The 13,560-nt window shown below is 34.2% G+C and overlaps 1 protein-coding gene across 14 annotated transcripts in view; it reads left to right on the top strand.

Moving 5' to 3' along the window:
• LOC105348855 (Kv channel-interacting protein 4) overlaps window positions 1-11,900 on the top strand; it is a 101,283-nt gene extending 89,383 nt beyond the window's left edge. For 9 of the 14 annotated variants that reach the window (XM_066067856.1, XM_066067853.1, XM_066067858.1 and 6 more), the window contains 6 exons: window positions 2,487-2,620; window positions 5,040-5,103; window positions 5,577-5,647; window positions 7,769-7,981; window positions 8,405-8,467; window positions 10,403-11,900. In XM_066067856.1, coding sequence (XP_065923928.1) covers window positions 2,487-2,620; window positions 5,040-5,103; window positions 5,577-5,647; window positions 7,769-7,981; window positions 8,405-8,467; window positions 10,403-10,450 — 593 coding nt within the window. In that variant the 3' untranslated portion in view covers window positions 10,451-11,900. Of the gene's footprint in view, window positions 1-2,486; window positions 2,621-5,033; window positions 5,104-5,576; window positions 5,648-7,768; window positions 7,982-8,404; window positions 8,468-10,402 lie in introns of all 14 variants that reach the window. The other 5 variants (XM_066067852.1, XM_066067855.1, XM_034473058.2 and 2 more) reach the window with 1 other exon arrangement.
• Window positions 11,901-13,560: the final 1,660 nt, after the last annotated feature.

The following is a 13,560-nucleotide window of genomic DNA, read 5'->3' as shown; positions in this document are numbered from 1 at the left end:
ACTTTTATTAAGGCGGAGATATTCCCGGCTCTACGTTCGTGAATGTAGATTACTTGTATTTATTTTGACTTTAATCACAAGTTGATATCAACATTCAGAAGAAATGAACTTTCTTTCTTCATAAAACGGCAACAAGGTTGCTATTCTTTTATCTGTTCCCGCATCAGTGTCATTTGGAGTCGGCTGTAATACACAATCCAAAAAATCAATGCAACCTCTCCCATTAATTTGTCATTTATCTTAATGTTTTCACTTATCAATATTGGAGACCTCTCGAAGTGCTTTGCCTGCGGCTATTGCACCAGCCCTTGATTGCAGGTGTCACCCAGGTATAGTAAGTACTTGTGGCAATAGGTCACAAATAATGGTTACCTATAAACGGGGAAAATTAATCCGATTGATGGACATCGACTTGTTGAGAATTCCTGGTGTCGTCTTAAGTTTTGCAATGTTAATTGAAATAGTCATTTAGTTAAAACGTTGGATAGTTAAGAAAATCTCTCTCTCTCTCTCTCTCTCTCTCTCTCTCTCTCTCTCTCTCTCTCTCTCTCTCTCTCTCCCTCAGAGCACACACACGAATAACAAGGAACATACGTATCGACTTTGAAATAAAATCTTGTTTTGCCAAATCAATTTTATAGGCTGTAAATCGAGTGGTGTTTATTAGTCATAATTGATCAGGACTTCTTCTCCCTCTTGCAGCTGTTATGTTTTGCAAACATTAGATATCAGGTTCATTACATTTCTAACTAAATTACATAAATTGTCACTTATGTAATCAATACAAAGTACACGTCTATATACAATTTTGTATTGATTTCATTTTTTTTTATTTGGTTCACATGTCATCTTTGCTTTTGTCAATTTTGAATGGTTTTCAGACGTTGGAAAAAAAAATTCGGGAATTTTTCTTTTTTCTTTAGGCGTTACAAATAGATAGCTGTTGTCTTTTTTTTCTCAGCAGCAGTAAGCTATGTCTTCCAATAGCCCAAGTTTCGTCCAATTAGGGATAATTTGGTCGTTATAAAAGCAAAGGATGAAGACAAAAATCAATCAACTGTTGCTTGAAGACACTGCATCTCCGAGCGGAGAATTTACGGTTTCTTGGACATCAGATCATTTTCAGAGCTAGAAGTAAAACATACACGTTGTAGACGTCAGTCCTATAAGAAAGCCTCCCATTACACTCCAAATATAGAACCTAGTTTTATGGGTCTGAACAGTAAGCACACATCATCGCCTAGGGTAGGCTTAATGTCCAGATTTAGAAAGTGGACTCTTTGATACTGGAGCTTCGCAACCAGATAATGACGAAATCCCGATCCATGGCTATATTTCAGACATGGAATGTTCTGAGGCTCCTTCTTCTGTCTATTTTGAGCCAGTGTTGGTTTTGATACATAACAGACATACGTAACAGAACACAGAGTGAGATCTGTCAGGAATAATACCTACATGTTAATGCATGTTAAGGGGCTTCTGGGAAGGGTCAATGGCTAATTACTAGTAGTACATATACATGAAAAACAAATCCTCTGGACATTCTTATATTTCAGGGAGTTTATTTTTTTGCGATTTCGACCCCCTTTTTTAAAAACTTAATATGAGTATCAGTAATATGTTTTATATTTATCACATGTAATATAATGAGATTGCGTGTAGGTGCATCATGTTAGAGAACTGCCTTTCATTACGTGTTGTTCATCGTAAAAAAAAATGATTCACTACCTACACATAGATGTATGTTTGTATTTCAATTTTTTATAACTAATAACATGTTTATAATTAAAGCAATTATAATTACGAAGCGGAATTATGAACCAAACTGCTAATTCAAAGAAATATAGAGTGAAGGCACTGACAAAAAATATGAAATGTAGAACCGTTTGAAGAGATTCGTTTTAACACTTTGAAGTGTTCAACGTTAACTGTTCGCAGAAATATATATGGTTGTGTATATTGAGCTCTAAAAATAGCTATTCTGCAGGTGAATCAGAAATCCATGAGGAATGTGAAAAACAACGATGATTAGCTCGGCTATTTTTAAAAGAAAAAGTACATGCAATCTTTGAAACAAGAGAGTTCAAATAAATAAAGATTTTTCTGATAAGTTATTCAGAATTTTCCAATATCGTCATAGCAGAGTCTTCTATATTTTATTTATTTTTTCTGTGGGTGTAAAATATTCAAATATTTTGAATCCTTACAGATATTTGAAACTTTCGGTAACAACAAATACATATAACTTGCTTGATGTGCTAATGGGGATTAAGTTTTCTTTTTATGAACTTTCGTTGTTCATAACATTAAAAATGGACAAATAGAGTCCGTAATGACACTGTTTTGGTTGAAAGAACGAATTACAACAAAACATAACTTTATTAAATAAGTTGAAAGAAAGACGACTTAGCAGCGTGCAGCCAATTCAGATGGACGCCATTTTCTGTTTCTTGCTTACTCATCCTTGTCGTCTTCATTCATTTCAGATCATGACTTGGAGGATTTGGAAATGCAGGTTGTCCGTTATAAACCGGAAGGTCTGGATGTCCTGTGCCGGAAGTCAAAGTTCACCCGGAAGGAGCTACAAATTATGTATAGAGGCTTTAAACAGGTAGAATGTATTTGTGGGATTCCATAGATGTCGTCATTTCGTCGTGTCGCCAACACGCACTGTAAATCTTTCTATATATACTGCCTGCTTATGAATGTTCAAAATATATTGTTTATAGATTCATTTACGCTGGCATTAATTTAAGCTGAATGTTAATTAATATACGTGATATATTTTTATGTCAATTAAATGTTTATGAATATGAAATATACAGTAATGTATCGTATACCGTGCAGTGATGATGATGGCTTTTTAAATAAATCTAAATAATTTTTTTTATTTCACTTGTTGTGGAAAGATCTTTAATTTTTATGGAATGCCTGGGATACGCGAAACACGTATTTTATGATGTAACAGACGTTTTCAGTAGTAACTGAAAATGCAAGCAAATTCAGCATAGGTATCCTCAGATTGTCTGCAAATGAACTAGAAGGGGTAGCTTGTTCTCAGTGTTGTAAGTTCAGACGGAAAGTCTGCTGTTTGCATGCAAGAACCAATTCCGTTCCTTGTCCATTGAATGTTTCAAATACCACTGATTCTAGTAGATTTGTGTGTGCTATCATGTGAGTGGTGTGTTTTTTATCCTAGCATGGGCTTCAAAGAGCTTTCACTGCACCTAACTATCGCTCACACTTAATGACAGGAATTGAATTCAACTTTGAAGTTTTCAAAAAATAAATTACAGGAAGCAGGTTCTTGAGTTTAGGACACTTGCGCGTCAAATCAATAATGCAACCACTGCGTCTACTTCAGCGAAACGCTTGCTAGACGTAGTAAATTATACAGTGAAAAAGAATGCTAATTTTGCCACAGTAACGAATCCCTTTCGCGCCAAAAAAGACATTCTATTATTACGTGTGGTAATTAGAGGGTCCAAAAACACAGCTGCTTATGTTTTTAAATGGAAGTAAGAAAAGCCATAAGTTAATTTTGTGCCTACTTCATATATGGAGTGCTAGAATCGATCGCTAATATGCGAGGAAGTGTAACAGGTGTTCCTTTCTCCCCCAGATTCGTCTACTTTCTTGAAAGTTCACTCATATCATATTTTTATAACATATAAATATGGAAATAAGCATAAACTTTTTTGTTGTTATAATGATTGTCTTATCGAATATATTCTAGAAATATAAAAGTAATATATAAGTTTTTAAAATTGTGTCTTTAAAAATCAGACTATTTGTATCATTTCATGACATCTTTTACATGGTACTAGTTGGGCCTCCATTTTTGGAGCAATTTTACTAGTACATGTATATGAAATGATATTAAAAATTAATTTCATTTCTTCGTGTCTTCCTATAGGGCTTTCTGAATTTTAATTTACATATCATGGATCAAACTTTCATGATTTGCCTTGTTCTGCGCGAAGCCAATTTGCATCCGACATTTGATGTTGTAATATTACTTCGAATGATTGGAAATTCCAATCGGAATTCAGTTAATGTTGATTTTTTAATCTCTACTTCACTAGCGGAGAAATGAAACAGGCACAGTCCTGTTGAAATTCTCAGTACAATCTTATTTCCATTGATCCTAAAGCATCAAATTCAAAATCGTAAATGAAAGCCCAGTTGTAAGATTACATCTTAAAATCACCATTGCCACGTTATTTCTAACGTAAATTAAAAACGAACTCCCAATTGCAAACTTGTATCATTTGAACTTTGTTGCCTGAAAAATTATAGCAATTATTCATGATTTTGCTCAAAACGTTCTCCCCTGCTATTTTGCTTATTAATTTAGTTTTCATTGTGATCGATTGAATGTGATTTCACGTTATTCCGTGAGGTCTCAGCTCGATGTAGACCCGAATTAAATGGCCTCTCATTCTGACAAATTTACAAGTCGGAGGATCTCCGAGCGATTTCTTCGTGTTAAATTGGAAGCAAGAACAGAGAGATGATACGACCTCTCTTACTCCAGAGATCTGCACTTGTGTGAATGTTTACAAGAAATTATTTAGATTGATCCCAGCAATGAATGTATTAACTTGTACTTTAGTGCAGAAGTTTTCTGTGGAGTTTCCTTTTTTTTTTATATTGTTCTCGCTTTTTTAATGAAACGCTTTAGACAAGGAAAAGAAATATTTAATTTATGCTACAAGTACATTATTGGTATAGCTATTTTAAACGATTAATGATTACATTGCAAGACCATAGAAACAGGTATAAAGTAAAGTACATTTTTTTATTTGGTTTTTATTGAGCATTTGAAACAAAATAGCGCGTGAATAACATTATGTTTTCAAACTTTATTTTTGTATGTAGTTGAATAGATACTTGTGGTATGCGTGTGGCTGAAACTAGTTTTGATTTGCTACTAACGTATTAATAAGTACATGTATTTGCATCTATCTGTGAAATAAGTTTCGATGTTGTCATATGTAAGTTTGTTTCAAAGACAGTCCCTTTCTCTACAGGAATGTCCTACTGGCATCGTGAATGAAGAAACGTTCAAGGAGATCTATGCACAATTCTTTCCACAGGGCGGTAAGAATATTACTGACTAAAAACTGCCGTTGATTTATTACCATTAGAGTTATTCATTTTATTCTACACCTGTTACAAACCCGTAAACTGTGTCAAACGATACGTGAATATTCTTACAATTCTATTGATGATAAATACTGTACCATTCTCTTTACATATATCTTTTTTATAATTATAAACTTGTTGTACTATTAATATATTTTACTATCTACAGTGACTGCACAATGCAAAGCGATACTTTTAAAAAATATATAAAATAGCTTACCATGATCATAAAACCAGACTTAAATAAAACATGCTATATTTTGCTAGTCAAGATTAAAAGATATCTAAAATACAAGTATCGCTTTGATGGCTTTACATTATTTAAAAAAAAAGAAAAGAATGAACATCCAAATATTTTCGTATATTTGACCGAAACAGTTTGCCGAAAATGATAGAAGTTTCTATGAAACTTTTTTCTCCCATTCTAGACTCTAGCGCCTACGCTCATTATGTGTTCAACACTTTCGACCATGATCGGAATGGATCTCTGAGTTTCGAGGTAAGTTTGATATTTTGTTTTGAATTGTATTAGTTCATATATAATGTGACTAGATTTGAACTACATTTATACTTTGTTTTGTTGGTTTTGTGATATTTCATACAGCAGATACCTCAAAGGTATAGAGTAATTCGTAATAACAATAATAAGGCAAGATATCATACAGTAAAATTAGATCGTGTATACAAAGCACATCTTTTAGCTTAGCGCAAAATAATCCTTCAGTTACTTTCATTACTTTGATTCTTTATTGCCTTTCTTAGAGTAGTTTTCTAAATGTACGTTTCAATGTTAGCTATGATCTTTTAGAAGTATTTTTGATTAATGGAACGGAATTTATGGAAATTAATAATTCATCGACGAAAAAACCAACATCATTTGACAGCATTTTAGAGTAATAGCGCAAATAAATGAACCCATTTTGAGACAACAAGCTGAGTCAGTTAGCGAGCGTTGATAGGTTCTCGTCATGGAACTTTGCATGTTAATGAGTCTTATGTTTTTGTGTAGGTAATTTTAATGCAAGGTTTCGATTGATTCAAAATGCTTCGTGCTTGGCATGCAGAAGACATAAAGCAATCATGATATAAAAAGATGAGCTTGGTATCTAAATTACTCTTTTCCGTATTCGAAATTTATTACTTTGCTCTCGAAAGTTGATACTTATGTTGCGTGGACTAGATTTGCAGCAGGTTCCGCCATGTTTCCGTCTGTTAAATTATAACTGAGATCCAGTTTTTTACCTGGTTTCCAACTCAGTTACCCTGTCACGAAACCCAGAGATTACACAGAATGACTGATCGAACACGCCTAGCCTTATAAAACAAAGCCCAGTAAACAACACAGCCAAAATCAGTTTTTGATGGAAGATTTAAATATCGATCTGGGATTAGATGCCATTACGAAGAACTCAGAGAGAAGATTATCCATAGAAAAAGTCGAAACTTCATTTTCTGCAAGAAATAAATGTGATTAATTCTAGTATTTTCCCAGGGTTTCAGATCCAAAACCCTCTTATCAAAGCGTTACCGTAAAGCACCTTAATCACAAGTAGAAATATCTCCCTGCGGCAATCAACGACGGCAATTATATTTGAATAAAGCATATCAAATATGCCTTATTTACTTGTTCTTCGTCCATTTGGGTCCCGGATAAATCATTTATTATGTCACCATGTGAATAGCTCGCTATTACCAGTGGATTAGACACCGGTATAAATGTTCTTTAACATATTGCACATAGACTTTACAACAAAAGACGGTCCAAAACCTTCCGAGTTGTTTCCGCTGATTTCTAGAGCTGTTAACTACAAAAATCAATAACAATCGATTGGAAAAGTATTTTTTCACATAATGGGGAGACAGATCCAGCGAAAAAATGTACTGGAATGGGAGGAGAGACTATCAGATATCTGGCAATGTCTGAGAATCCCCTTTTACCATGTAGACTTTGGTGATGACAAGCAGATAGAATACTACTAATTAAATCTGCGTCGTTTCTGGACCGGGCCTACATTTTGCTTTGTATAGGCTATTGAATTTTCTAGGCCTTGGCTTACTTGGCTAAGATTAGCAGGAAGCAAGCTCGCTGCCTGGCAGATTTTGTGGCGTAACTAGATCTGGTAGAAATCCCGTTTGCTTCAGGAGACCATCGGTCTGTTATTGCTTTTGTCACCAATTATCCCCAGATTTTCGAATATCAATCGAATGTCAATATAATTACGCCAAGTTAATGAGTCTGGGTCCGTGTTTTATTATGTTTGCGTTTGGTGCATCAGACGCTACACAAAATCAAAACAATATGTCAGATCCGTCAAACGTCAATTCAAAGCGAGTCTATCTAAATTTTCCTTTGCAAGAAGAAATAGACTTTTGTGGCCGTTTTTAAACTAAAAGAATGGAAATTTGTGCTTTAATTTGTATATTAGATAACGTCTCTGGTTAGAAATCTAAGCGTTCATTGTTAAACTCGCTTGAAAATTATTGTATTGTTACATTATTGAAATATTACAATTATCATGCACTTTCCATTGACCGTTTGCTCATAGTCAAACAAGACCTCAGTTACTTCGATTTCAATATCAAGAATACTAATCGAATGTATCTCTTAATGTTTTTACAGGAGTTCGTGATGGGCTTATCAGTATTATCCAGAGGAACTCTCCAGGAGAGACTGCAGTGGGCTTTCAATTTGTACGACATCAATGGCGACGGCTTCATCACCAAGGATGAGATGACAGACATTGTGTCGGCCATCTACGAGATGATGGGCCGATTCTCCGAACCGATGGTCGACGAAAACACCACCAAAGAACACGTGGAAAGAGTATTTCACGTGAGTTCTATTCAATTTTTGTGTACACAAAACACTGCTCTGTGCTACGTGGTACAAAACAATTTTATCTAATATAATATTATGCAGTGTCAATATACATGTATATTCTTTGTTTTATCGAAATAGAAATCGTGTATATTATAATTTTTTATATGAATGAAATTTAGACAAGAATGTGGATGGTCAATTAAATAATTATTTTGTTTTTCAAATTACCAGTTTCTACGTACATTATTTCCCCACTCCCACACATTGTTGCTTTTTTCTCTCTGTAATCTGATCCCAGCGATTCAGATGGAGCTTCCGATTATCCTTCTGCCGGTGACAGGAAGTAATGCAAATGACCGAGTGTTACATTAGCTCCCGGCACTCAGGACATTAATACTCCCGCTGAGCTGTGTTGATGATATGCTTATTTTGTAGAAAATGGATATCAATCGTGACGGCGTGATTACGTTTGACGAGTTTATGGAGACATGTCGTAGGGTATGTATATAGAAAGACTTGTATATACTAGTATAAATAACATCGTGTAAAGCGAACACGCTGCTACAGTGAATGGTAGTGTGTTGTATCGTCCCAGAGCTTGTATAGTAAAAATAACATCGTGTTAAGCGAACACGCTGCTACAGTGAATGGTAGTATGTTGTATCTTCCCAGAGCTTGTATAGTAAAAATAACATCGTGTTAAGCGAACACGCTGCTACAGTGAATGGTAGAGTGTTGTATAATCCCGGAATTCTTCCGTCGATGTTGGTAACACTATACATTATTTAATGGGTTGTAAGAGACAGAGAACGCTTGAGGGCAAGGGAATGATTGCGGGGGTCTGTGTAGAGAGACTGGGAAGTAATGAGGGTTTCAGTGACAGGTTATTTCTTGTAGACGGGGAATACCACGAATAAATCGACGGAATGTACACATATATACGGCAATCGTGGTTATAGTGGTTTTTAGAAAGGGAATCAAATTAAGATTTTTTGATTGATAAGATGAGGAAAACACATCTACAAAGGGTTGTCAGTCAATTTGGTACGACTCCGACAACGAATATATCTGCATGTAGCAAGATAAAGATGATCATGCGGCGCTCCTCTGCAACATCATCATAAATTCACACCGCAACCCATTTTAGATATTAAAAATATTTTTTTTCCTTGAATTTACAATATGTGCGGCTCATGTTCAGAATAACAACTTGCATTCCCTGTATCAAATGAAAAAAAAAATGCGTGACAATCAAATCACAGAAATAAATTATTAATACGTTGTACTATGGGTTTTTTTTTAAACAAGCTATGTATATATGATTTAGAATTTTAAAATTCTGCTTTTCTATAATGGTTATCGAAAAACTGGTTTATAGTGGGGTTTTATTAATGGTCTCAAGAGGCGAAAGTGCTTTTCCAATTTCCGGATTGATCTATAGATGTACATATAGATAAAGGTATGGGATTGACTCGCGATATCCATTCCTGTTTAATATCCGTTTTTTCTATAAATATTTAAAGAAGTGAGATTTTCAAATTTCCCTAAATTCAAATTAAAACCCATGACGTTCTTGGTATAAGCCAACCCAATCCCGCGAGATGTATACAATATATACATACATGTATATGCTGTATCGTGTAAAAATAAACGGATTTTGTTTCAGCGAAGTCCCTTTTCAGCCCCCCCCCCCCTCCCCTCCCCCCCGTCTTTTCTCTGCAGTGTACAAAAAAGTAACCAAAGGATCTAACTAAGATTTAAGATAAGATTTAAAATCTCATTAATAATAATTATAGAGTCCTTTCGACCGAGAAAGAATTAGATTCATGGCTAGATAGAGAGACTGTCGGAAGCGCTGCCTGATGATGCCAGCAACACTTAGAACCTCAAGGATCGATATCAATGCTTTGATTGTGATAAATACCACCAAGGCGCGAGTATTTTGTCACTGGAAACTCCTTATTGATGTTTAATCTTTTTTTACTTCCTTTTCTTGCCTTTCGTGGAATACAAGGGATCTGAAAACGATCTCGATCTCTCTCTTCTCTCTCTCTCATATTGTTTTTTTTAAATGGAGGTTGAATTTTGAAATATGAAAATATGAATGCGAGATTAAATATCTCTGGTCGCCGCTATTGCGGTCTCTAATTGCTTCCTAACTCATCTTAGCATCTCCAATGCTTGCTACAACTTCATTTCGACGCAATCAATATTCAAGAGACAGCCGTTTATCTTAGGTTTATCAAATATCTAATGCAATGAATCAAATACCTACCTAATTCAAAATGGCACCAAAATCTAGTAAAACAGTTATGTGATTTTATATGTTCAACTTTTTTATAACAATCCTTTTGTGTACGTTTAGCCAGCCTAACTTCGATCAAGAATCAAAATACCTGAACCATTTCATTTTTTGTCTTTTTTTCATTTTAGGACGAAAACATAACAAAAGGAATGGCAATTTTTGATACAGTCCTTTAACAGCGAATATGTCAAAACTGAAACCAAAGGTCCGTGGGTTGTTGTTTTCTTGCCAAAGTGTGCGACATGAGATGACACATATTGACGTAAGTTTGGGGACACACGGGTGACCAGACTGCGGTGGAGACATTGCCAAAAATAAACTCTAACCTTTCCAAATCAAGACCAATCAATGTTTGTCCGAGATGTGAACTTCCGGTTCGATTTACCGGACCTGGATATGACGTCAATGCCTTCTGTATGTTGAGATCTCATTCTCCTCCCGTTTTATGCGAGATGAACACTTCGATCTCCTAAAATTAACCAATGGCGAAGTGCAGAATCAGATGTATCTGTTTAAACCCTCATTTAGATTAAAAAATCAAAAGTTATTAATATTGTAAATATTTTATTGACCTGTATATTGTTCTGTGTAATGTGACATCATGTTATTTGATAAGAGTTGTCCCATGCGAAATAGAATGTAGTAGAATTTGTGCGTATATGTATACAAGATGAATTCAGAGAGTGACATGACAAACCGAACCACCAGTAAATTCATCTGCATGAGAATCTGACTTCATGATTTCAAGTACGTGTACGTTTGAATATTTAAAAAGTTGTTTTACCCATAGGCTATGATAAATTGATAAATATAATAAATGAATATAATCCTGCCTTTAATAAACTTGGGAAAATCAAAATATTTTCAAAAACGATTGTACTTTGGAGACAAAAAAACCCAATTAGTATGCGTGCTAATTCGTGTTGAGGTGTGACTTGTTATTCAAGCATAATCATTTTGTATTACAGGGTTTCAAAAGTTGATTAAGTGTTATTTCGATATGTGCAGTGTTTTGTGTGATAAAAGCGGTTTAAAACTGCAGCATTATATTAATCTATTTGTTATGGTTGATTCAGATTGATGTTTTAGCTTATTTGTTTTTAAATAAAATCTGTTTGTTTGATGTTCAGGTAAGGGTACACAAGACACACGCTTTAGGGCCTAATTAAATGTGAATTGTGCATCAAGTTTAAAAAGATACAAAATCTATCTGATATAAATTATGATATCTTGACTGGCTGTGAAATTATGTTAACAACATCAAGACACTGATCGATTGCAGGTCATGACCTTGATCTTTAATTTGAAGGTGATATAAACTTATCTAGAATTTAAAAAAAAAACCCTGCAAACCTGAATTATCCTCGTCTGAATTATAAGTTGTTAGAAATGATGACGTTATCATATCTGTGATTCTCACTAGACATTCCCAACCTCCGCCTTGATGTAAGCTGACCCATGACCCTAACTTATTGACCTTTCACCTTTGTAGTGTTGATGTCATTTAATCAGATTTATTAATGGATGTCCCACGTTTCAATATATATTATACTTCATCATTTCAATGTTCTTTTTTAAATTCTCGAGAATTGTTGCCAATAAAAGTTACACAAAAATATCACAGTACACATCTCTTGTTTATTTTTTTCTTGAATTGTGAGACAAAAATTTATTGACTGATGGATGTCTAATTCACCGTGAAATTACGTCAATGTTCCGGTATGCAAGTATGCACATCTAATTCAATAAATGTATTTGTCGCTTTAATAAAAGTATGGAGAGAAAAAAATACCAAAAATAAAAAGAGCAAGTAACAGCGCAGTTGGATAAAAATTAGCCAAAGTGCTTTGAATCTTGCACAGCGAGCGGCGAATTCATACAATATTGATGATGTCGCACTTGAAGGTGTTTCATTCACAATGGTTGGTGTGCACAACACAGTGAGGTGGCTGGCGGTAATTGCTACCGATGATACGGCGTGCGGCAGACGACAGCTTGATGGTGACAGAGTTATATATATCTCATCTTTGCACGGAGAAAAATACTTCGCACGTTTTCACTGAAATAATAAGACCGAGTCACAAAAATATTGACTATAATTGTTGTTTGGCGTATCGTTCTGTGCAACACATATTCATTCCATACGATGCAATAATTAGATTATTCAAACCGCGGCTTGCGGCTAGATATAGGATTCAAGCTCAAAACTCGGTTTGCAACAAAGTCTGCGCAGGTTATCAATTAAATTGTTACATGTATTTGAATCTATACTACTATATTAAAATAATAGATTCGAATTTTTTAGCTTTAATACCGAGAAATCGGAAGAGTGCTGTCTTTTGTTTTATATATTTTAAACATTATTGGTACTTGAAGATTACCAATTTGTTTTTATTTTTTCTCAATCAAGCTTCGCTAATTAATAATCAACGAAAATTCCTTTAAAAAATCCGGAAATCATCTGAATTTTTTGGATTTTACAATCTTGCGCATGCGCATTACATTCACGCTAATCTTTTATTTCTACAATATCACATTTGCATGGATAAACTCAGAAACGATAATACATATACACGTAAATCAATTCTATTTATCAAAGGAAATACGGGAGATAACTCTAACTCAGTGCATTTAATATGAAAAACCACGAGAGTTCGAATGTCAGCATGGTGTGTAAATTCGAAGCGAGCAAAACGTTGGTGAAAAAAGTGTTTACACTGTAATTGTTCATTAATATGAATTAAAGATTTGATGAAAGGTACATGTATCTTCAACCTCAAAATGGTTTGTTATGAATAATTTAACTGTTATTTTCAATATAGCTTCATTAATTTAATCCAAAATCGTTTTAGAGCAATCCTGTAATTTTTGCTACATTACGGGGTGTCAGGAGAAAACGTAACCAATCTCTAGGGTACGTTTTCTCCAGGAGAAAACGTAACCGGGTACGTTTCTAACTTTATGAATATCATAATTATACTACTTAATAGTTTTTAATACTTTTTTTTATACTATTTTGTATAATAGAGAAAAATAGAAATTTGATATAGAATTTTATAGATATATGAATTAAATACTTTATAATTTTAAAGGGGTTGGGCATATTAAATAATTTTCAAATGCTACTTTATTGCATAGATGTATAGAAATATGTTCATGTTATGAATAATATCTTTATAATAACTGTAGCAACTTTTATGTTAGTACGAAATAATGACCTGCCATAAAGTGTTATCAGTCTACTTCTTCTAATTATCCATTTATCGGTCAATCGGCAATCCTCGGC

This window comes from Magallana gigas, chromosome 8 (assembly GCF_963853765.1).
Source record: "Magallana gigas chromosome 8, xbMagGiga1.1, whole genome shotgun sequence".
Taxonomy (NCBI): Eukaryota; Metazoa; Mollusca; class Bivalvia; order Ostreida; family Ostreidae; genus Magallana; species Magallana gigas.
Note: the sequence above shows the minus strand (reverse complement) of the source record. Positions and strands in the feature narration are given on the sequence as shown.